The following is a 24,094-nucleotide window of genomic DNA, read 5'->3' as shown; positions in this document are numbered from 1 at the left end:
TGGAGATGAATTGTTCAGCAGTAAGCCGAGTTTATTACACAGAACGTCTTTGCCTCTTCTGTTCAGATGCTGACCATGCGTAGTATGCCCTTCTCTACCAATGTCGTTGACACTCAACATTTTTACTGTGGGGAAGAATTTACACACTTTCGAGATTTTTGAGTTAACCCTTTCAATTTCCATGTTTACACAAGAGGTTGGAATGAGATCATACCTATGTGGGATTCCTGTAACAATGACGTTTGTGTTTTGTACACTTTCGAGGCACTTTTTTAGTACTGGTATCACATTTTTTGCCTCGTTTTTGGCGACATCGTTTGATCCACCCATTATGATTACACAGTCTTTGCTTCCGTAGTTTTTGCTCATGGAAGCCGCTGATTTCACTACTTCATTCAGTGGAGCCCCTGGTTTAGTGTATCCAGTTATTTCGTACTTATTGCATTTTTCTGACATTTTCGATGCAATATCACGACTATGGCTATCACCTAAAATTAAGACCTTGCATTTGAACTGTTTATTTGGGTTAAATTTGTTTTGCTTTTTGAGTTTACCAGTTTCGTTACCATTTTCTTCTTTGCTTAGCCCGGTTAAATTGACAGATTTTGTTGTTGAGGGGTTAGCTTCTGCATTGTATAGTACCTCATATGGATTTCGATGTATAAATTGGTTTGATACCTTGTAGTTTTGTCCGTTTGTGCTGGTACGCATTAGTGGTTTTTTGCTTACATTACCCTTGACTACTTCTGTCCACACATATTCCCCTTTTTGTCCTTTTTTCGTTTTTAGCAGTTCAAGTTTGTCTGTTTCAAGCAGTTTTATGATTTCGTCTTTAGACGATAACTCCAGTTTCAGTCTTTCCATTTCTCGTAACATTCTGTTGCAATCACAGCAGCCCGGCATTTTTCTTATATCACGTTTCACTCACTCTCACGTTATTTTACCTGTTATTTCAGCTCTGTAGTATCTTTATATGCTCGCAACGAGTATGTAGTATTCCAGACGTACTTTTAGTGTGTATTTCGATGAACATTTGGATATTTTTACACGCTCACTAACGACGCACAACAGTACCGGCCGCCATTTTTTTTTTTTTTTTTTTATCAGCAGCCTGCACCCCTGGCCAAATATTTCTGGCAACACCTGTGCTGATACCGGATGAGACCCTCCCTGCGAAATAAAATCCTATCTACGGGCCTGAGTACAGCTGAGTATAATAAACGAGATTTTGGTATAAAAATAAGTTACATATTCTCTCGTTGCCTCCCTCTCTTTGGTTGTCTCTCTTTGTTTTCTGTTCCCATCTTCAATCTAAACACATTGTACTTCATTATAACGTTCTTGCAAAAACATCTTCCAAATGAATGAAGTTAATGTTACAACAAGATGAAGAGAAATATTTCAGCAAAATTGCATTTAAGTGTAGTTATTCTAGATGTTGCACGGGCCCATAGCTAGAATTGATCTCCAGGGGGGGGGGGCATGGGTTATTAGGGGGACTCTGTAAACTAAATCCATTTTTCAAAAGTTTAACAGTGTTACATGAAGGTAAATTATGTGTGGGGGGAGGGATCATTAAGTTACATAAAATATAGAAATATACAAAAACTACATTTTTCTATATATTTTAAAACATCGCTTGAAGTGTTAATTGACTTATACTGAATTCGTCCTTACACAAGACATACTACTTTAGATGATACAGATATTTATATCACACAAGAAAAATGCACAATATTCAATCATAGTGCCTACAGTAGCTTACATTCCATCCCCGGCATCAGCAATGAAACTACTCCCCTTCGTTCCCAAAACTTGGGATCTGTTCACCTTTGATGCAGATGGCATCAAAGTCACAGATTTTCCCCTAAACGGGAGGTCGCAACAGGGGCAGCGAAGGTACAGATAAATAATATAGGCGTAGCTACGGGGTGTGCCGGGTGTGCCTAGGCACACCCTAATGGGCTGCTTTATCAAAGAGAATTAAAGACAGATATTTCAATAAGAGAGAAAATAAGCAGCAGTTTGTAAGAAGTTGAAAATATCATTACTTGGTACAAACGTGTTCATTATCGCTGATGAAATGAGTGTCTGTAGTTTTTCGATTTTTTGATGTCATTGGAGAAGGAAGATATTTACTGCATTCTACTCTGTACTACAGCACCTTTCTTCTATGACTGTCACAAGCTGCACGTGTGAGAGAGCTTTCTCCAAGCTTTCCCAAGTTAAAACTAAATTAAGAGCAACTCAGAAGCTGGATAGATTGGAAGCCCTGCTCTTGCTATTTGTGGAACAGGAAAAAGTTTGGTCTATTGATGTAAATGAAGTTATTGATGGGTTTAAGAACATTGTACCTTTTGACAGACGTCTCTTGTTATAGATGACGTGTACTTTGATGTATTTGTTTGTAACATTTATGAACATTTTGTGTGTGTGTGTAATTTCTATGCAATTTGATTTTTTTCTACTACATATACCTATTCAGAAATTTTCACCCCTGTCATTTAGTGAATTCATATTCCTTTACAAACATCAGTGCAGTTAAAGAGCCAAGTGATTGTGTTGCAAAACATGCTATTAAAAAGGTACAAGACCTCATTTTTTCCTTTGTGCAGACCCAAATATAAAGTTCTAGCTACGCCTATAATAGCTGCTGCTCATGTTATGTGAATTTATCCTTCACCCAAGTTGTGAGCAAAATAATATGTACTGTCTACATTTTCACTCTTCACTGCAAACAAACTATACAAAATAGTTTTACCTAATGTCAAGGGGGCTGACGGCAGTTCCAGAGGGGAAAAGCTGAAGGAAGTTCCAGGTGGGGGGAGGGGGAGGGTTAAGCTCCTTGGCCTCTGCCTGGCTACAGGCCTGATGTAACACCAAAGAGAGAAAGAAACCTACTTCTAGGTCAAAAACCATGCTGTAGACTACTTTCATGAAAATTCCATCATTACATTAACTATTGAGAAAACTAACACTGAACATCTGTTTATTTCATACACAGTTACTATAGTAGGTAGTAAGTGCAAGAATTACCTTAAAAAGTTATTATTACTTAGCAGTACTTATAATGATTTTATGGATAACAAGTTGATTCAAAAAACATACTTTTTATCTAGTAATATACTGTATTTTGTTTCAGGTCCCAAGTTCCTATCAAAGTACAATCATGAGAAGCTATTAAAGGATATTTTTCCAAAACATGTTAAGGTAATTTTGTGAGATGTACATTTAGCATTAGATCTGATTAATGCTACCAGTAAACATCTGCAAACATTGATTTTCATTGTTTTGCTTTATTTTACTTCGCTTCTTGTGCCACTTTTGGCTAATTTTCAAAGAAGGGGATGAGTGATGATACGATGAAATTGATGAATGGATACTCACAAACATCCATGCCCAAGTCAAGATTCAAACCCAGGACCCCTGGCATTGTAGCGCACTTCTACAAATATATATATTATATAATAAGTTATAGTGTATCAATGTAAAAATGTTACACATATGAATGTGTTATTAATAATGAAGTCAATTTCTACCAGTGTTAATTACACAATAATTGATTACTAATTGTAATAAAAAAGATAAAAACTATCGGATGCTGCTTATAAAAGGGGGACAATCATGAGGCCACAGATGAACAAACTACAGAAACTAGACACACTTCACAGCACACAACTGACAATGGCAAACTAACAGCAACAGGAAAGAATCATTCTCCTAATCTCATCTTCCTGCTTCTGAGAAATCTACCCCTCTTCCAAGGTATGCATATCGTTTCAGAATTGAGGACTACCAAACGAAAGATGAAACATACGATAAACCTGTCACCCTGAAATGCCTGGAACCCAGAGCCTACAGACTGGCCAGGGGTAGGAGGCAAATTTAGTTCAACAACTTTCTTTTTCCTCTTCTATTGTTTGCAGGAATTAATGTAACAAAGGATGGACATTTGTATCGCAGCAGAAACTAGTAGTTTATCGATGGTTCTGGTTCACTTTAAGTCCTAAATCATCAATAATTTACGACACTTATATAGCAACTTAAGTGTCATGAAGGAACTTTAAATGTAACTGTAAAAGTAATTGTTGAATCGTTACTTCTATTGGAAAAAGTAACTCTGTTACAGTTACAGCTACTTGGTTTTAAAAGTAACTAGTTACAGTTAAATTTCTTCAAAAAAGTAACTGTTACTTGTAACTGAGTTACTTCCAAACACTGATTTCTACCATATTATTTTGACATGGAACCAGTGCTTTAAGTGGGGTGTACGGGGTGAGCCTTCCATGTAGTACACCCAATTGTCAACCTCACTTCCATGTAGTACACCTTGGGCTGCATTTTGCAGACTAACTAGGCTCTGGTGTCGGGACCTACTGCCAGTATAATCTTTGTGGGACTGTGTGTGTGTTGTCCTGTGTTTTGACCTTGTTTGTGCTGAGTGCCTCTTTAAAGCCTCAGCTTTTAACTGAAGTCAGAATATTTTAGTCTCCACTATGCTAGTTGTGTTATTAGTTATATTTTAGATAAGGTAAGGTGTTGGACCCCGCATCATGTGATGGGCGCAAAATGGCCCAAGTGCTGACGCACCCAAAATTTTCAATTCAATCAATCAATCTGTGCTTTAAGTGTAAAGAGCCATGCTGTAAAACTGGTGGTACAAGCCCTTGTGACAACCATCCACCATTCTTAATTTTTCTAACTCTGAAAAAAAATGTTGATCAGTCATAGTTTGTGTGACTGTAATGCAGGGACTTGGGTTGAATTCCTGGGGGTGAGTGATTTGCAGGTTCGGAGTTTTCTAGCCTCAACCCTGGAGCACTCCTGGGAGGTAAAGGCAGCTGGTGAATAGTGCTGATCATATTGCCTGCAGAAAAATGGCCTACAAAGAGTCACTATGTGACATGTCCCTAACCGTCTGAAACAATCTGCAATGCTCTATGTAAACATTCTTTCATGTGGAGAGAAGACGAGCTGACCATTGTGGCGAGTGTTTGTACAGCATTAGTGTATGTTGTTCCAGTAGTACTGCCCAGCACCTCCACCACGTCTCATACCCTCAGGTATGTGGGATCTTATTGGGTCGATGTAGCTCACTAATCATTCATCCTTGACGGTAGAGCAACTTGCTGCTCATGGTGAGATTGGTGGTAAAGTGCAAGAGGTACTACTGTAACAACATACACTAATAAAGAACTAGAAATTGCAAACACTCAACACTTGGATTTTAAAACCTTCGAACCTGAATCATACATGGTCAGGTAGGATAATTACCTGTCTAACGTGAAGTCTGATGATCAAATCCAAGAACGAAGTGTAAGCCTGTACTGAAGGCTTGCTTGTCAGGCTGAGTCAGACAGACTCAGTCTGTTCTGACTATTCCAAGTCAATCAAAAGACTGCCCTCTCTCCTCTATCCCTGTTGCAGTGGAAAATTGCTCCAGTGCCGATTCGTCAAGTTTATGACTTCCTATTCTCTTAACAAAATTACTGCCTGTTTACCTGTCTGCTTGTTTGCTACACCAATACTCCAGGAAGTCTGTTAACACTTGACTTTTCATATTTGAAATACCTAAGAGGTTTGTCAGCTCACATCATCGAAGAGAAGCATTTGAATTTGAATTTGAATTTTATTTTTCTTCCGTTGACCCTTGTTTAAAAGGGCATGGAAAACGTCAAGATACATAATGAAATAATAATTAGTTAAGTACATCATAACAAAAAAGAAGAAACATTGCATAGTACATTACATCACTACACCAAAGTAAAAATGAAAAAAATACACTTCATTACACTACAATAAAAATAAAAAAAAACACATTATCATTGTTGCATGATTGAAATAAGAATACAATTAAAATACACCTTTAAAAAGAGAAGGGTTTTAAAAAGATAGATGGTAAACATAGAGTTGAATATCTGGGAAGCTTCGTTCATTGCAGAAGAACACTGGAATAAATTAAATAATGAAAATGGTAATATAGATCCAGTATGGCAGCTGATAAAAACAAGTGAATGACCCTTGGTCAGATTGAACCTTTTAGAAAATGTACAGGCTTACGCTTCGTTACTCTACAATGCCAGAAGTCCTGGGTTCGAATCCCAGCCTGGGAATGGGTGTTCTTTGTGATTGTCCCCTTATCAATTCCATTTAATCATCACCCATCTTCACCCTCATGATTAGCCAAATGGGCAGAAAAGTGACACTAAATAACAAAAGCATAAATAATATATACATTATTTGAAAAAGTAATTGTTACTTACAAGTAACTTGTATTTTGAAACACTGAATTTTACACATCTGAAACTCTTCTATATGTACAATTTATTTTTCACTTGTTCTCATCAATGGATTTTTTGTTCTCCTTCCAGGCTGGATTGGTCAAGAAAAAGATGTATAAGCTATTATTGTTTGTTAAAGCAGTGCCTGAGGAGACTGACCTTGTTCTTTCTAAGCTTATCAACAAACTAATTTGTGACATCAAGAAAAAGAGATATGAGTGAGTAAATTACACAACCAGCAAACTTTTTTTCATTTAATTTCTACATGTGCATTTCTTCTCTTAAATACAACACTCAATAAAAAAAATAATCTCTCTACATATGCAATGACATTGTTAGAGAATGTTGCATGGATGGACATAAGACTGGACCCAAGTAACCAACAGTGGTTGGCTCAGTGTTTGGCCAACCGTACTGAAAATGGTTGGCCCACGGTTGGCCAAACGTAAAAACATAGTGTTGGGCAATGGCAATTTTGGCCGTGGTTCCAACGTTGGCCCAACGTGTGGTGTTTACGTTGGGCCAATGTGTGGTTTTTATGTTGGGCTAACATATGGTTTTACGTTGGCCCAACACACTGAAAATTAATAGGTTTGTGTTCTGATATGTACATAATTTATTGTGAGGCCAAATGTAAACAATAGTACAAATTATTTATGAAAATAAAAAAAATACACAGCACATTCTCAGTCACATGGTATCATTATTTTCAAGGCACCATACCTTCAAGTGGTAGCACAAAACCTTTCTATAGTTTACTTAATTTTCCACCTTTCATGTAATTTAGTCTGCACATCACATTGTTTAACCACATTGACAAGAATACCTGTAAGAACGTTCTTGTTCTACTACAGCTAACGAGACAAACAATTAGCAATTCCCAACATAGCTTTCATCCATGGCAGCTGGAAAAAGCCTGGTGAGTGACTGCAAGTTAAAAATAGCTTTTACTTTCATTAAAAATATATTATATTTCCATTATGTGCTGTGATTGAAATATTCGAAAAGAAACACTGTTACACATGTCACTTTTTTTACACTCTAGAATTTACAGCATACTCCTGAAAGTTGTCTTAGCATGAAAAACTTGTTTTTAAAACTGGTTTTGACTCAATTCTCCATAGTTGGGCAAATATTTGCCAACCAACGAAAGCCAACCTTTCCCATGTAAAAACTGATGTTGGAATCAACAGTTTTGGTTACTTGGGGATGAAATAAGTACTATCTGGCGATTTCTGCTTTCATGATATTGGTACGGTGATAATTCACAATTAAAATTATATTCACAGCAGGGACAACAGATGAACCAGGCATCCACTTCGGGGTGCTAAACCTCTCATCTATATAAGACAGCAAAATAATAATTCTTAGAAGTTGAGTTGAACACATTGATACAAAATAAGTGATCTTAAAGGTACAAATGAAAGTAAGGTTACATTTTAAAATGATGTCATACATTTAATGATTTGAAGGAGTTCATCCATTTCTTTTTCCATCTGAGAGATGTAAATTCATTTTTAGGGGATATAAGAGGAAATGCCCATAAATTTGTATTGGGGCGTTAGGATTTTGTGCAAAAATCACTGATTTTGTGCAGAAAGATAACTCAATTTCTCCAAGAAACATTTTTAAATTGTTAGAGCTTTGGTAACAATTTTTTGAAGAACACTTGTTCTCTTCTCAAATTTGATATTTCCATACAAAACAATATTAACAAAATACATCCTGCACATCACTTTTCCAAAGCTTATAATGGCCACATTAATTTGCAAGTCTTTCCACGTTATAACGAACCTGTAAAAAAAGTTGTTCTTATTTTATTTTAATCTTCCTCAATTATTTTTGTGAAACTGAGGCCAGGTTGTTTCTTACTTCGCAAAATTTTCTTTAAAAAATGTCAGATATAGTTACTACTTTTTGAATACTTTCCCCATATTTAGTTCAAACCTGCAAAAACATGCATATTTTTTGACAGACAAGAAGCAAGAACATCAAGAGGTTTCTTGCCTGAATATACCTGCTTTTCTTCCACTCCTATGTCATAGTAATTTTAGAGTGATGGAAATGCACGGTGAGTAAGTTCAATAGCATTGCCAAACAGATTGATCCAGCTTTTGTAAATTAAAAAAAAAAAAGAATAGAATTCTGGATACCCGAAAACATTCAAAAATTTAAAACTGCAGAAAAACCATCAAAACCCATGCCCCTTAAATCCATATACCTCCCTAAGAATATCATAGACATGCCATTGTCAAAATGGATAATTTTCAGTTCACACTTACAAGTTAGATATCTTTTGGAATCTCGTGTGGAAGAGAAATCAGGGGATAAACAGTGTTATGTTAAGAACCAGATACAGAGTTGTATATGTGAATGTCCAGAGGTAGCAACACCATCAGGTGCCCTTATATACAATCTTAGTTATAACTATTGGTTCAAGTTATGTCAGATTTTGAAGTGCTCGCATGTAAATCATGACATTTTCGTAATTTCTGAGTTCATTAAGAAAAAAGGTTCTTATTCTCAAGTCAAGCCAGGAACCTGTGTGCAATCAGAGCCCAGAATGGTTATTTTGACAAAATCTTGTTTCCCTGGCTGCTTTGGGGAGGGGGACTTTTAACGTTCCCATATCTTGCCCAAGTGGTGGGTGTAATTGGTTGTTTGACCACAAGTTCCTTTGTAGGGAAGTGCGGCAACAGAGGGTCACTGCCAAAGGCAGTTGGTGCACTGGATATAAGGTTGCTGGAACTGCAGAATATATGCTGTAGATAAATTGTTTTCGTGTTGTGTCTACCAATTTCACAAGGCTTCACTGAATCGAATGCAAATTGTATGACATGGCAATTTCACTCTAAAATTGAAGGATGGCCACTTTACTTTGTAACTCAAAAACAACCAAAATGTCACTTACCACGTTTTACACAGCTGAGCCCTTATTTATTCTTCATATTTTTTACCATGTTTCAAATATCTCATTTTTTGGAATGCTATGCCCTTTTCAAAGGAATTTGTATCCTATGGAGGCCCTATTTCATGTGGAAGGCCTGGGGTCGTAGCCACCCCACTCACTCTAAAACTGGTTCTGTTCAGGAAACTCTGCTGTGGCTCGTTATACAAATATTCCATGGTTTTGCAAACAATTATCATGTAACTTATACATTACTACAGTGCATTGTAGCACTTTATGACAAAAACGTTATAGTAGTTGTTTAAAATTTCAGCCCCCAGTGTCAATGCAGGCACTACAGCATCGCAAGAAGCTATGTCGCATTCACTCTAACATCATTGGAGTCATTCTGACGAAATCACAAGCAGCAAGGATTCTTGCCATGAGGGGATGCAAAGAGAGTCCCTTGGTTCAGTGTGTACCAGAAGTGATAGCGCAAAGTGGAATGGTGAAAAGTACATGACAGTGTAAGCAAAAAAGTGTCAGTAAACGTGGGGTCGCAAACAAGACATTTGCAATATGACCATGTTAAGATAAGGTATGTGTTAGTACATGTCAATTCTGCCATTGTGTGAGGGCAGCACTGCCAAGTGGCAAAAGCTGACAGGCGGGATCAAGTACTGCAGCTTTTTCAAGACAGGCACTCGCTGTACAGACTGTGAGTGCAGTAGCGTGCCCAGGATTTTCGAAAGGGAGGGGTTATGTGTACATTTTTAAATAGTCAGTCCTCATTTTGCCATATTTTCCTGCCTTTGACGTTTTTTTTAAAAAAAAATACTGGACCAAAGGGGGAGGTTTAACCCCCACCAACCCCCCCCCCCTCTTGGGCACGCCACTGTGTGAGTGGTACACAATGTTTTGTGCGATCCATGTTTCAAAGTGGGCTAATAATAGTGAGATAATTGCGAATGTATGGTTACGATCTGCCACTAACTTGATTGTCTACAAAAACATTTGTGTCCTTGCGCACTTCAAGGTTTATTTGTTTAAAACTGAACACTGCCGAACATGTTGTTGATTTAGTGTTTTAAGTCCACTTTATGCACAGTCAGGCTAATCGGGACTGGATCTACAGTTTAAAGTGGGATCCGAACCACTATGAGCTTCCACCAGGTATCGAACCCAGAACCTCTTGATTACAAGGCGACGACACTACCACTGCACGATCGAGGAGCCCCACTGCCGAACATGTAACATACTGTACAGGACAATAGTCCTTGGTAAAAAAAAAAAAGCAACAGTAATGTCTAGCGAGATGGAACTTTTAATCTGTGAATTGTTACTAACTAGGACTATGGCAACTTACACGTGAAATGCATACAACGTGTACAAATAATGAAGTCAGTATGGATCGTAACCATACATTGGCAATTATCTCGCAAACGGTTCATTGGTGACCACATGTTTACCAAGACATTTTTGTTTCTACTGTCATGTACTTTTCACCATATCAGTTTGTGCTATCATTTCTGGTACACCCTGTATACTTATGCATGTGTTTGGCTGATGGCCTGAGGATTATTCTTATTTCTAGGTATGCCATGTTGGACATAAATGTGATGACCAATTTAATCAAGAATTGTTTACCCGAAGATATATCCTCACTTACTGATCCACTCCTAGCAATAGTTCGCATCGCACTTCGAAGTGGTAACCCTGTTCTTCATTACAGAGGTGCAGAACTAGTGAGTAACTACAAATATATGGTATTATTTATTTCGAAAGATATTCCTATATCTAGTAAAAAAAACCTAAACTTTGTGGTGCAGCAGTTCTTTGAAGGGCAAGGTTGTCCAAGTGACTTTTTCATTGAGCAGTGTGTGCAGATCGAGTCTCAATCACTGTTGTACACGTATCTGGCTTTCAAGATACCAGTCTCGTACCATTCCTTTTAAATAGTACACTAGTTGTGCTCATAAAGCTGGGTCAACCCAAATTTTCATGCTTCCACTGCACCAAAAGGGACAGCCATTTTCAACATGCCTCTATCTATTAATGTGATATTTAAAAAATATTTTTAAAGAATTCCTGCAACTGTACATCATTTTTAACACTGTACATTATTTTATTTTTTTTACATTTGAATGCATCAACACTTGGATTATTTTGCACCTGTCATCAGTGGCATGCCCAGGATTTTCAAAAGTGGGGGTTGCATATACTTCTTTTTAGTATTCTCCTCTCATTTTGCCATCTTTTCCTGCCTTATTTTAGGAATACTGGGCCAGGGAGGTTGGGTTATGACTCCCACCAACCCCACTTGGGCACTCCTGTCACATTATGCAGGGTCCAGTCCCGTACCGTAAGTAAAATCCACACTTGTCTCGGAGGAGTAAAATTCTTTACCCATGTTAAAAGCTGATGCTGTAAAGGGGCACTAAGCACATGTAAGGACAAAACACATGACAACATTCAGTCCTTCAGAGGATTATACTGGCCGTAGGTCTAGATATGCAAGAGCCTCCTTGGCCTGCAAGAAGCTGTTTACCAGGCTGTACTATATGGGGAAGTGAGATTGACTTTTGGGTGCCTTGCCAGAAAGTAGCCCCTTACTTACCCTACTGTACATTCAAAATAACTAGGACTAAAACTTTCCATCTCTTGTTACTAAGTGAATTCATTGGGAGATTTGAGGGCAAACAAATTTAGAACAATATTACTTTAAAACAGGGTGGATAAAAATAATGATATTTAATTAAAAAATAATTTTTGATGATTTTTTTATTTAAATCTGATTTTTTATTTAAATCGATTTTTAAATTTTTTTAAAAAAAAACACTCTTAAAATTGCTTGTATGGTTTTTGGCACCATACATATAGATATATGTTTTTTATAGGCGCTTTCTAGTAAATGGCCCTGTAAAATATTTGAACAGTTTGATTAAAGCAAATAAAAAAAATATATGTAAATATACATTTTTCTGTTTCTGATACTGTATGTATGAACCTACTATGGAAATGTTTGTTGAGTGTGTTAATGAAACTATAATAATTTCAGTAACTTTTCTTCCAGTGAAAATAAAACAATTTGGATGTACTCTATAATTGTAACTTCAAATATTTTTATAGTCTTTGTAGCTGAATTTTGGCAATTTTCTTAATGATAGTTTCCAAAATATCAGCTGCCATGTTTGTTTACTGTTTAATGATAATGACACTAGTTACGGTTTAACATGATTAGGATTTTGTATATTTTTTTGTTTCCTTTCTTTTTCTTTCTTAGAGCCTAATAAATACCATTAAATGATTACAAGATAAATATACTTTCACAAAAAGTGAATCTGATATCTACAACGTATTTTTGTTTTAAATCACCTGATTTAGAACAGTCCACCTTCCTTAAAAACCTTGATGACAATAAATACTAATAATGAAACAGTGAGGCTGGATATATTTTGTAATTGTAATGCTAGTGTGGGAGATCATCTAACCAGTTACAGGGTGACATGTGGTCAGCATGACGAACCTGCAGTTGTTGTTGTAGGTTTCCATAACCGGGTTATGCTACTGATTCGTAGCTCCCTAATTTCCTCACGATGGTGGGTGACCACCAGCCAAAATCTTCCCCCAGGAGACTCGAACCTGAACACGTCCTGTAGCCAGAGCCAAAAGCATGACGCCTTAGACCAAATGGCCATGGTGCGAGACACAGCTTCAGAAATGAAAGGCTCAGATTCCGGAAGGAATTAGGGTAGCGACAGGGTGGTATTTGTAGGGGGGTTAGGGGGAATTCCCCCCTCTGGATACTTGTGTCCCCCCTCTGCTTGATAATTTTTATCCCCGGAAGAGGAATGATATTTGGGGGAAACAACAAATTATTGGCAATTTAGTTACTTTTTCCCACTTCGCCATTCAATTGCAACACTTTTCTGTCATACAATTTGGAGCTCCATTTGGCAGATGTGGTCTCAAGCACTGCTTTATCCTGAAATTGTCAAACAACTGAATAGGGTTGAAGACCACCTCCCCCCTTTTCTCTATTCTTTGTCCACGGAATTTTGCAGGAAAATGCCACTGCAATGAAGATATATATACACATATAAGCATTATCTCATGTTGTCTACTCTAAGACAGTCAGTAGAATTCCTCCCCCCCCCACCCACTGGAAATTTCTTGAATACCACACTGGGTAGCGATAAATGTCGGTGTTAACCTTTACAGTCCTGGTCTGTCATGTGCTGACCGATGGCATTTTTGGCCACAGTTCTGGTCGGTCATACCTTGACCGATGGAACAGAACCTTTTTTCATCACCTTGCAACCCTGTTCATTTTCTATGCTCATGACTCGAAGTGCGTGGAACTTGAAACCAAGAGTCGATATGCATCGACAGCGACACTGGTGCTCTTCAACTCCCTAATGACGTCAGTAGCAGCTTGCGATTCAGAGGATGAAGAACTTCTTCCAGAGACATGGCAGCGACCAGGGGCAGGCAGTGTGGAGCCTACAGTCCCACCGTTTCGTTTCATTTTCATTTTTTCTTCGGATGGCAAAAGGCATTAGAAACAAAATAAATATTGAATTATAATGTAGACATGTGGTTGCAAATAGGACATAGAATTTGTTCCTGTCCCATGTCTCAACAGGGAGGGGGAGAGGCAAAATTTTGTCTTTTCTTTTCTTTTTTTAAATTTTCACATTTGAAGCCACAATTAAGAACAAATACATACAGATAGCAACACATCGTCTTTGCTATGTCAAAGTACATTTTATTCTTAGTAAAATGTTTCTTGTTTCACTAAATTATCTGCCATAGAAAGGAAGCTATAACGATTTTTGCTAAACCTTACAAAACTCGTTTAAATGGACTGGGACAGAGGTAAAAACTAATTAGCGCCATGGGACTTTAAAGGTTAAGCAAGGTGGATTGATTTATCGCGATTTAAATCAGATTTAAATTAAATAAATGATTTATAGAATAATGTACATAAGGATTTTGTAGATATCAGAATCACTTTTAGTGAAAATACATTAATCTCGTAATCATTTAATAGTGTGAATTAGGCTCTAAGAAAGGAAAAGAAAGGAAAAGAAAGGAAAAAAATATATGTACAGATGGGGTAAAGCTCATACAAAAGAAAATGTAATGTAAACACACTTAAATTTCTCTTGATTTAAAATTCAATAATTTTTATAGGCAAAAATAGCAAACATTTTGTGCAGAGAAACGTACAAGATACTAATCATGTTAAACCATTAAGAGCATGGGCGTCGCCAGACATTTTTGCAGTGCGAGGAAGGGGGGGGGGGGGGGCAAATGATAAAAGTTGAATAGCAGAAAAAATAACAATGACTATTATTACCACTGTTATTAATGTAATTATATAATAGTAAATATTATAAACTAATAAAAACATTTTATTAGAAATAATAATAATAATAATTATTATTATGATTATTATTATTATTATATATATGTGGAGAGACTATCCACAAAACGATTGAATACCAGCACAACTATTTTCCGTTATTTCTTTTGCATTTCATGCAGTTAGTTTCTGAAATGCATTTTGATATTAACTTTTACACATCTCGTTCAAGAAAAGGCTTTAATTAAATGATAGGGGGATTTTTTTTTCATAAAGTTTGTTGTGTGACCTCTCACCTACAACTGTAATTATTAGAATTTTGAAAACTGTGAAACCATTTGTTCTTTGGATGAAATGGTAGAATATAACCTTGTTGCTGTATTTTTCAGTCAATGTTTTCGATCTCATGCATTTTTTACTTTCATTATTCTGTTCGAATACTAACTAAATGAATTTTATTTCTGTTCTTAGCAATAAGAGTAACAAACTTTCGGCTTTCTTGTATCTTTAAATGAACGATGTCGATTTCCAGGGGGGTCCGCCAACCTGTTTGCCCCCCCCTCTCCCGATGTTCATGATAAAGAGTGACATTATCATTAAACTGTAAATAAACATGACAGCTGATTTTGCAAACTATCATTTAAAAAATACAGAAATTCAGCTACAGAGACTTTAAAAAATATTTTAAGTTACAATTATAGAGTATATCCAGAATGTTTTATTTTACTGGAAGAAAAGTTACTGTATTATAGTTTCATTAACAAACTCAACAAACATTCCTATAGTAGATTCATATGTACAGTATCAGAAACAGAAAAATGTATATTTACACATAATTTACTTTTTATTTGCTATAATCAAACTGTTCAAATATTTTACAGGACCGTTTAGTAGAAAAACTTTTCTATCAAAAACATAGGGTGGTCGGGGGTAAAGGTCAGCGGAGGGCAAAGATCCGCAGGGCTTTTTTGCGAAGGCTTTGAATTGAACTGGCACCACTGTTGTTCAGATCACGAGGTATACGAAGTGTGGTGTTTCTAGAACAAAAACCTTTACAGCTATGAGGTAAGTTACGTTTGTATAGTATAGTTTGATGTAATTTGGAATAAACAAACCACTTCTCTGACACTGGCGTGGTTATAGGTTCATGTATTACTATGTTTGTGTATTTATGTATAAAGCTTTAATCATTTAATGGAGGAAGTCCATCAAGCTGTGCTGTTATTTGGCGGGAATTGGCAGCATTTTTTAACATGGCAATATGGGGTAAAAATCCGCTGAGAGAGTGGGGCAAACGTCCGCTGCGGACTTTTACCCCATTCGTATAATTTTTCAAATCGTATATTCAATTCCTCATAAAAATTTGCTCTACCTTACATTGTTAATATCTATATAAATTATCTATATAAATAATTATGGTTGTAAAAACATATTTTTCTTTGTAAGTAGAGTTTGTGTGGTAACAATGCATATCTAAAACAGAAACTGTGCTATTTTCTTTCTACATGGTTTCATTTATTTAGGTCTACTTGTTTTGTTTAACTGCTGATAGTTTAACAACCTGGTAAGATTATTGTTGGGATTATACTGTATTAGCAATGTCTAAAAGAAGGCCAACAATTCAAGGCTATAGATCGACCGAGTTGCCAAGTTTTGTCTTGGGGTTGGGGTTTCATGTTGAATTGCTAAATAATTTTTTGTCTTTAAAAATTCTTTCTGTATTAATTTATAATTGCATAGCTATCTATTAAACTTCATGAACTTTTTTAGGTACCGGTATTGTTGAAAATTTTTCTCTTTGTAGCTTTGTCGAATCATGTGAAAGTGGAAGCAAAATTAGACATTTTGTGTTGATAGCTTCTGAATTAATTATAGCACTAAAATAGAGCTTAGCATATTTCTCAAACAACATCACAAAATTTTGATTCAACAAGAAAAATTCAATCGTGGGAATAAACTCAATTATTGTCAAATGTACATAATATATCTGATAAAGAATACTTTCTAATGCTAGAAGTCCTCATACAAACCTCATTTTCTCATTGCAGGAACTACAAAAGAAAGAAAGCAGAAGTGAGACCACTGACCGATGCTCTTTTTCAACAAACAAGCACAACAAATGAAAGCAGATGGCATGTCTGTAAGAGAAATCGGTAGAGTTCTTGGGTTCAATGAATCAACAGTTCATAAAAGATTGAAAGCTGGCAACGGACTTGGGTCGCTAGGATGTTTCAAACGTGTGTTCACGCCCGAGCAAGAAAAGGAAATAGTGACACATCTTAAAGACTTGGATGCCCGTTTCTATGGACTTACATTGAAGTCTCTACACTTCCTTGCCTATGAATATGCTGAAAGAAATGGAATCACGCATTCCTTTTCAAAGGAATCGAAGTTAGCTGGCAAAGACTGGACAAGGGAGTTTATGAAGAGGAATCATCTCACTCTGAGAACTCCGAGAAAGACAAGTGTTGCTAGAAAATGGGATTCAACAGGCAACAATTGACCCAATATTTTCAAAATTTGAAGCAGATTCTGGAGAAATACCACTTTCCGCCAAATTGCATCTACAACATGGACGAAAGTGGCTTCCAAACCGTCCCAAATAAATTACCTAAACATGTTGCTCCAAAAGGTAAACGAGAAGTGTCAAAAAATGTGTCAGCTGACAGAGGAAAAACAATTACAGTTGCTTGTGCGATGCAGTGGCGGCTGGCCAAGTGCAACAAGTGCAGATGTTTTCACCTAATTTTCAAATTAATATTGACATTTTTCATTTGCTTGTTAAATTAAACTATTTCCCAGCAGAACGCACACGACAATACTCAAATAACACGCCGCTCGGCGCTACGCACGTATTGAGTTCGTCCCAACCCAAGAGCAAACACCGCTAGGTTGCGGAAAACTTAGCCGGTTGTCATGGCAACGGTGACGTCACCTAGCGTTGGCCTTGAACGGGTGTCGCCTTCTAGATGAAGCAGTTCTCTCGTCGGAGAAAACATCGCATCCAGTGCTTGTGGCAAAATCTTCGCGTTCTCGCGAGATCTTGTTCCGCGTGTGTGTTTCGCGTTTCCTATCGTGTGTTGTGTTCATGTGTTGAGCTGTGGTTTCTACAATGAACCCAGTAAATGACTTAGTGTGTAATTTGTTGCAGACACCATTTTCCAGATGGACGGATGAAGACAAAAAAGACGTTTTAAATTGGGGGGGGGGCACTGGCACTTACTATTTGTTTTCATTGCCTATAAATATACTTCTTCACCTGTTATTTTAGGCACGAGCCGCTACTGGTGCGATGAGTGCTACAGGACATCACGTCCCACCATTTTTCATATTTTCACGAAAAAGAAACAATCCGCTTCTTCTGAAAGCTGGGCCAATCGGTTCTGCAATGGCTGTGACAGATTCTGGTTATATGAATGTGGAAACATTTTTAGTTTATCTAGACCATTTTAGAAAACACACTAACCCCTCTGCAGAAGTCCCAGTTTTGCTTATTTTGGATAATCACATATCGCATGTTACCCTCCAGGCTATTACTTCGGCCAAGAAACACAACATACACATGGTTAGTATTCCTCCTCATAGCAGCCACCGAACCCAACCCTTGGATCGTGCTTTCTTTAGGCCATTGAAAGCTTATTATGATGATTTATGCGACAATTGGATCACATCGAATCCTGGTCAGCTATTAACTGATGTATAGAGCTAGGAATTTTAGGTGCTGCACCTTAAATTTTTTTGTGTGAAAATGGGTAATAAAGTGACTCATCCCCAAAATAAACACGTATTGAACTCTACTCATGGTGTTTCGGTTGCACCTTTTTGCACCTTTTTCACAATCTCAGAACCTTTTCCACCTTTTTCACAATCTCAGAACCTTTTGCACCTTTTCGCCCTTTTTGCATCTTTATCATTTTTTTAAATACAACTCACGCGCTGTTTAACCCCACCCACATTCGAGGCACGGCTTCTTGGCACGCGATTCTTGTTTACCGCACAACAATGAATCGACATTCTTCAGTTCTTGGACGTTAATGTAGTAAGCGCGCGGACTTTAAACAGTGCCAACAATGACGCGTTACAATTGCTAGAAGTTGTGGTCTTTTTGTCCTATGCTGTATCGTTTACGAATTGTTGTAGGAAAGCTGTTTTGTTTTCGTTTCCTTCTCCCGTCTCAGCGAGCAAGGTAACTGCAGTCTGATCGACTGATCGATGCATCGGATTTGCTTGTTCACCATGCCAAAACATAAAGTAAATGTTGGAAAACTGCAGGACATTGTTAAACAATTTAGCGGTGACGGCATTCAGAGAGTGATGGATATGTTCTGAGGTGTGATGTGTGTGTGGTATTTCTATTGCTGTTGATGACAAACACCAACGCACTCGGGTTGTGCAGCATCTACAAAGTGGGAAGCACGTCAGGAATAAAGAACTACGATATGGTAAAGGTGGGAAGCGACAGAAATTCATTGGTGAGGCGCTTTCATCTTCGAGTTCCAGAAATACAATTGAATTTTTCAGTGAGACAGCAAGGTCATTTATAGCGTGTGGAATACCTCTTTTGAAACTTAACAATCCTGTCATGAAATCATATTTGCAAAAATATCCTGGGAAGTCAGTTCCAGATGAGAGCAACTTAAGGAAATCTTACCTTCAACCTCTTTATGAAGCTAAAATCTCGCAGATCAGGCAAGTAGTAGCTGACCATCCAGTCTATTTCATACTAGATGAAACCACAGGTAGGCAAAACAGGTACGTTTTGAACATTTTAGTAGCACCTCTCAATGGACATCAAGTGAAACCCATGCTTTTAAAAACTTATTTTCTCGGCAAAACAGATAATGCAAATGTAATGCAAAGTTTCAATGTTGAATGTTTTATATTGTGGCCAGAGGGCGTAAAATATGATAGTGTGGTTAGTTGTTACAGACCAAACATCTTACATGTTAGCTGCATTTTCTAATCTGAAGAATATGTATCCTAACTTAAAAAAAACATGTGACCTGCATTGTTCATTGATTGATTGATTGATTTAGTTAATTTTACTTCACGTTTTGTGCCTCTTGGCTAATTTGCGAAGATGGGGATGAGTGATGAAATGATGAAATTGATGAATGGACATTCACAAACAACCAAGCCCTACCGGGATTCGAACCCGGGACCCTTGGCGTCGTAGCGCGATGTGCTAACCACTGGGCCACAAGGTCGGGCTGCATTGTTCATGCTTTGCATCGAGTTTGTGAAGCTCTTAAGATGAATATACATATGTGAACGAATTTGTTTCTAGCATTAAGAAAATACTGAAAAAGGCTCCTTCTAGAATACAGAAGTACGTAGAAATTACGAAACTTCCACTACCACCCTCTCCCATCCTCACTAGATGGGGTACATGGTTAAAAGCTGCAGTGTTTGTTTGCAATCATTTCCATACAATATCGAAATTTTAGGATGCTTTGCCTAGTGATTCCTCAGCTGTAGAAAAAGCCAAAAAACTTGCACTTAAACAGGCATTGCAAGATGAACCCTATATTGTACATGGCTTATCTTTCCTTACTACTGCAATCACAAAACTGGAGGAGCAGTGTTCTGAAAAGGAAGCAAAGTGGACTGTTTTGATGGATGTGCAACGAGAGCTGCAAGGGGTCGGGAAAGAGAAGTTAGAACAAAGTTTTGCCAAAAACCCTGATGTTCAAGAAGTCGCAACCAACAAGGATGTGGATTACCGGTTGAAAACAAAATACGCACCACTTGTGTCTGTTGATGTTGAACGTTCTTTTTCAACTTACAACTATCTGCTTAATGACCGCAGATGTAGCCTCACTCAGAACAACATAGAAATTTTGAATGTAATCTATTTTAACAGTTTTCTAGATGACTAATTCTAAGCAAGTAAGAAGATGCATGCTTTCCTTTATGTCGCTTTCTAATGTATCAGAGAATTTTCTTTGCTTAGTTATATTAAACGATATAAAACCAGAGAATACTCTATGTGTTTATCCAGACAAGGTGAATCATATATGTATGCACTGCTCACAATAAATTTTACATCTGAAAATTAGCACCTATTTTAGCACCTTTTTTGCACAAAAATTGGCACCTTTTTTGCACCTTTATTGGCAAATTTTTGCACCTAAAATTCCTAGCTCTGCTGATGTAGCAGGTATATTTAGTCGAGCATTCGAGAAAACAGCCACAGTAGAAAAAGCCACTCAAGGATTTAGAGTGACTGGAATTCATCCATTGGATATCAATATTTTTACTGATGAAGATTTTTTACCAGCCTCAGTAACAGAACAAGAACATGAAATTGATACTGTTGATCTTGAAGATCCTGACCTGCATGGAAGAATTTGCTTTGAAGATAGTCTGCCTGAAAACTCTCAGTCTGCTCTTGTAGAAACAAGAGCAGACTGAGAGCAGCAACGTGGCTGCTCTAGGAAATCCTACTCCTGTCCCTTCCTCTTCCGTTGATAGGACAAGCAACAGAGCTGCTCTGCAAAATCTTGCACCTGGGACTTCTAGTTCTCGTCAATCATCAGTGTCTCCCCATGATATTATTCCACTCCCGAAATTAAATCTTAGAAGAAAACGTACCGGAAGAGGCCTAAAATCTACTCTTCTCACTTCGACACCACACAAGGAACAACTTGAAGCACTACAACAGGGAACGGTAGATCACGGGAAGAACGTCTACGAATCAAAAAAATCAAAGAAGAGACTCTTTCAAAGTACTGATAACTCGAAGAAAAGAGTTGATGAAGAAATTGTGTCATCGTCTGAATCATAATCCCAATTTTCCCTTCATGAAAGCAGCGATGATTCTGCATTTGTAGTAACCAGCGATGAATCAGAATGTGACAACATTCCAGCTGAACTTCTACCCAGTGACTTCGTTGTGGTGAAAGTGTATGGAAAAATTAAATCATCATTCCGTTTGTATGTGGCTAAAATCATTGAACTTGACGTTGATGGCTACATCAGTGTCTTTTACAAAAAGGGCTCCGCAAACTATGAGATTCAAGGAGACTGATGAACGATCGTTCTTTCATAAAGACGATGTTGTGAGGAAATTGCCCACATCGATTCAAAGCAGTTCTACTCGATTCAAAGACATGATAGGTTTTAAGACTGATCTGAGTGATTTGTTTTTGTTCTAAAGTGATTTGAGTTTTAATTTCTAAAGTTATTGAAATCTTGGGATACCTACTTGTCAATTTAAAATGAGTGACTATTTTATGTTCTATGGTTATCATAATTCAGTTTAATACAGTAAATATAGCAAAAGTTATTGTAATAATTTTGTTCTTGCTGTGTGGGGCAAGAATCCACAACATAGTACACCTGCGGATTTTTCCCAATGCTATGGGGCAAAGGTCCGAATTTGCTTATGTCGATAAAATCAAATTCTTACATTAAACCATTAACTTTGCGGGTTCTAAAACTGGTGTTCATTTTAGCTGTATAAATAAGGTATCCATTTATGACATTTTGAGATTAAAAACTTAAGACCAAAAATCGACAAGAAATCAAACGTAAAAACTGCGGACCTTTACCCCCACCTACCCTATATCTACATGTATGGTGGCAAAAATCATCCAGCAATTTAAAGCATGTTTTTAAAAATTGATTTAAATAAAAAAATCATCAAAAGTGATTTTTTAAATAAAAATCATGATTTTTTTATCCACACACTTGTTAAGTCACTAACCCCATGCAATGGTGTGTTCTTGGCTATGACCCTGTATGCCCTAGCCATCTGGTGGTATGATCCTGGCTTCTCGATACAATGAGTGTCATCAAGTGACTGGCAGGTTGATGGTGGCTGGTAGCTTGGTGAAGCTGAGCAGAATTTGTGCAGCAGGAAAACCCAATTTGATTGGCTGCACAGGTTGGAATTAACACATGGCAACAGAAGTGGCAGCATAATTCTGCTGGGCTTCTCTCAAAGGGTTGTTCTCTGCAAGGGTTATGCTCCATGTGCCTGAATTTGGTACTCACTGCTCGCCTGGTTAGGTGGACCAACTTCTGGGTGCCAGGTCCCTCTGGACAGAACTGCTGCCTCTTAGAGTTGCTTGACAATATCCTTACAATTCTGTTAATTTCAGAGTATTTATCATGTCCTAATTAATCTGATATTGCTGAAATTGGACCAGGTGAGTGTGCAGATCCAAGTGGAAAACTTTTATCCACTTGACTCTGCATCCAGAATATGTATCAGGTGAACAAACTTGATTAAAAATGGTTCTTCTAAACTTTATATATATATATATATATATATATATATATAATGGATAAAAGCAAGGAGGGCCAAAAGGGCTAAGTAAAAATCAAAGAAGGTAAAAGGAAACACTCACCGGACAGTAGAAAGATTTCTACTGTCCGGTGAGTGTTTCCTTTTACCTTCTTTGATTTATATATATATATATATATATATATATATATATATATATATATATATATATATATATATATATATATATATATATATATCAAATGAGAAGGAAATAGGAAACACTCAACTCACCAGGTCCCAGTGCTTAGTGAGTGTTACCTTGTTTAGCCCTTCTAATATTTCTTCCTCTCATTCACTATATATGTTAATGAGAAATGAGAATTGTTAAACAAAAAGCATATTAATTATATTATGTAGAACACAATAAAATGCCATTGATTTAAGAACAAAAATATAAAACATTTAATTAAGACTAGGTAATGCAGAAAAATCTATGAAGACAAATTATACATGTGTTGTGGAAATTTTTCATGGTGTGGGGATAAATTGAGAAATAATTTGTGCAAAGATGATAGACCTCCTCCTCTCCTCTCCTCTTTCCAATACCATGATGAATTTTATGTCCCATTTATAACTAAGAGTAATTTTAAATTTCTGGTAATGTAAAATGTCAGTGGTGATATCTACATTGGAGTAAATAAGAATAAGGATTTACATTATAAATAAAAAAGTAGTACAGATGAAAAATCAAATGATTTATATCTTTAATTTAAGGTTGTCAAATATCATAGTTCCCACTGAAAATATTACTACAAAAGTAAATAAAATGCTATAGAAATTTACTAAAGCATATGAAATATTGAATTACTTTGTATTTTGTTTTCAAAATACAGTCTACATCTTCTTGCAGAGAAAAATTCTCTATTATTAACATTATTTCAGTTTCTTATGTTCTGCGAGTTCCACGTGATGATTGAGTTTCGTACCTGCTACAGTGTTTTTCTGCGTAAGTTCTGCTCCATGGCAAAATACAAAAGTAGTGACTCCATTGTTCGATATTATGTGAGAAGGAATGGCATGCTTGCACTTAAGGTAAATAAGATATGATATATTAATGAATATCATGTGTAGGAATTATTAAAAATGTAATGTAACAATGTGAATTTGGTGTCTGGTAAAGAATGGCAAACTAAAAAGTGGCAAACAAGAAAAGGCAAGATTAAATAATATGATTTTTACTCACAGAGCTCATTATGAAATGCCCCTCCCTTACATTTTCAATGGTGAGATTACAACAGTACCTTATATTAATTAACACAAAATGT

At 36.9% G+C, this 24,094-nt stretch overlaps 1 protein-coding gene across 1 annotated transcript in view; it reads left to right on the top strand.

Annotated features, from left to right (window-relative positions):
- The window catches only part of LOC145980133 (protein EFR3 homolog B-like), a 99,728-nt gene that overhangs the window by 8,095 nt on the left and 67,539 nt on the right, over positions 1-24,094 (top strand). Inside the window, exons 3-6 of the mRNA XM_083113186.1 lie at positions 3,143-3,210; positions 6,372-6,499; positions 10,763-10,913; positions 23,712-23,861. Coding sequence (XP_082969312.1) covers positions 3,143-3,210; positions 6,372-6,499; positions 10,763-10,913; positions 23,712-23,861 — 497 coding nt within the window. The remainder of the gene's footprint in view (positions 1-3,142; positions 3,211-6,371; positions 6,500-10,762; positions 10,914-23,711; positions 23,862-24,094) is intronic.

The sequence above is a fragment of the Lepisma saccharinum genome, chromosome 27 (assembly GCF_977018435.1).
Source record: "Lepisma saccharinum chromosome 27, izLepSacc3.1, whole genome shotgun sequence".
Classification (NCBI taxonomy): Eukaryota; Metazoa; Arthropoda; class Insecta; order Zygentoma; family Lepismatidae; genus Lepisma; species Lepisma saccharinum.
This window is presented reverse-complemented; position numbering and strand designations above follow the sequence as displayed.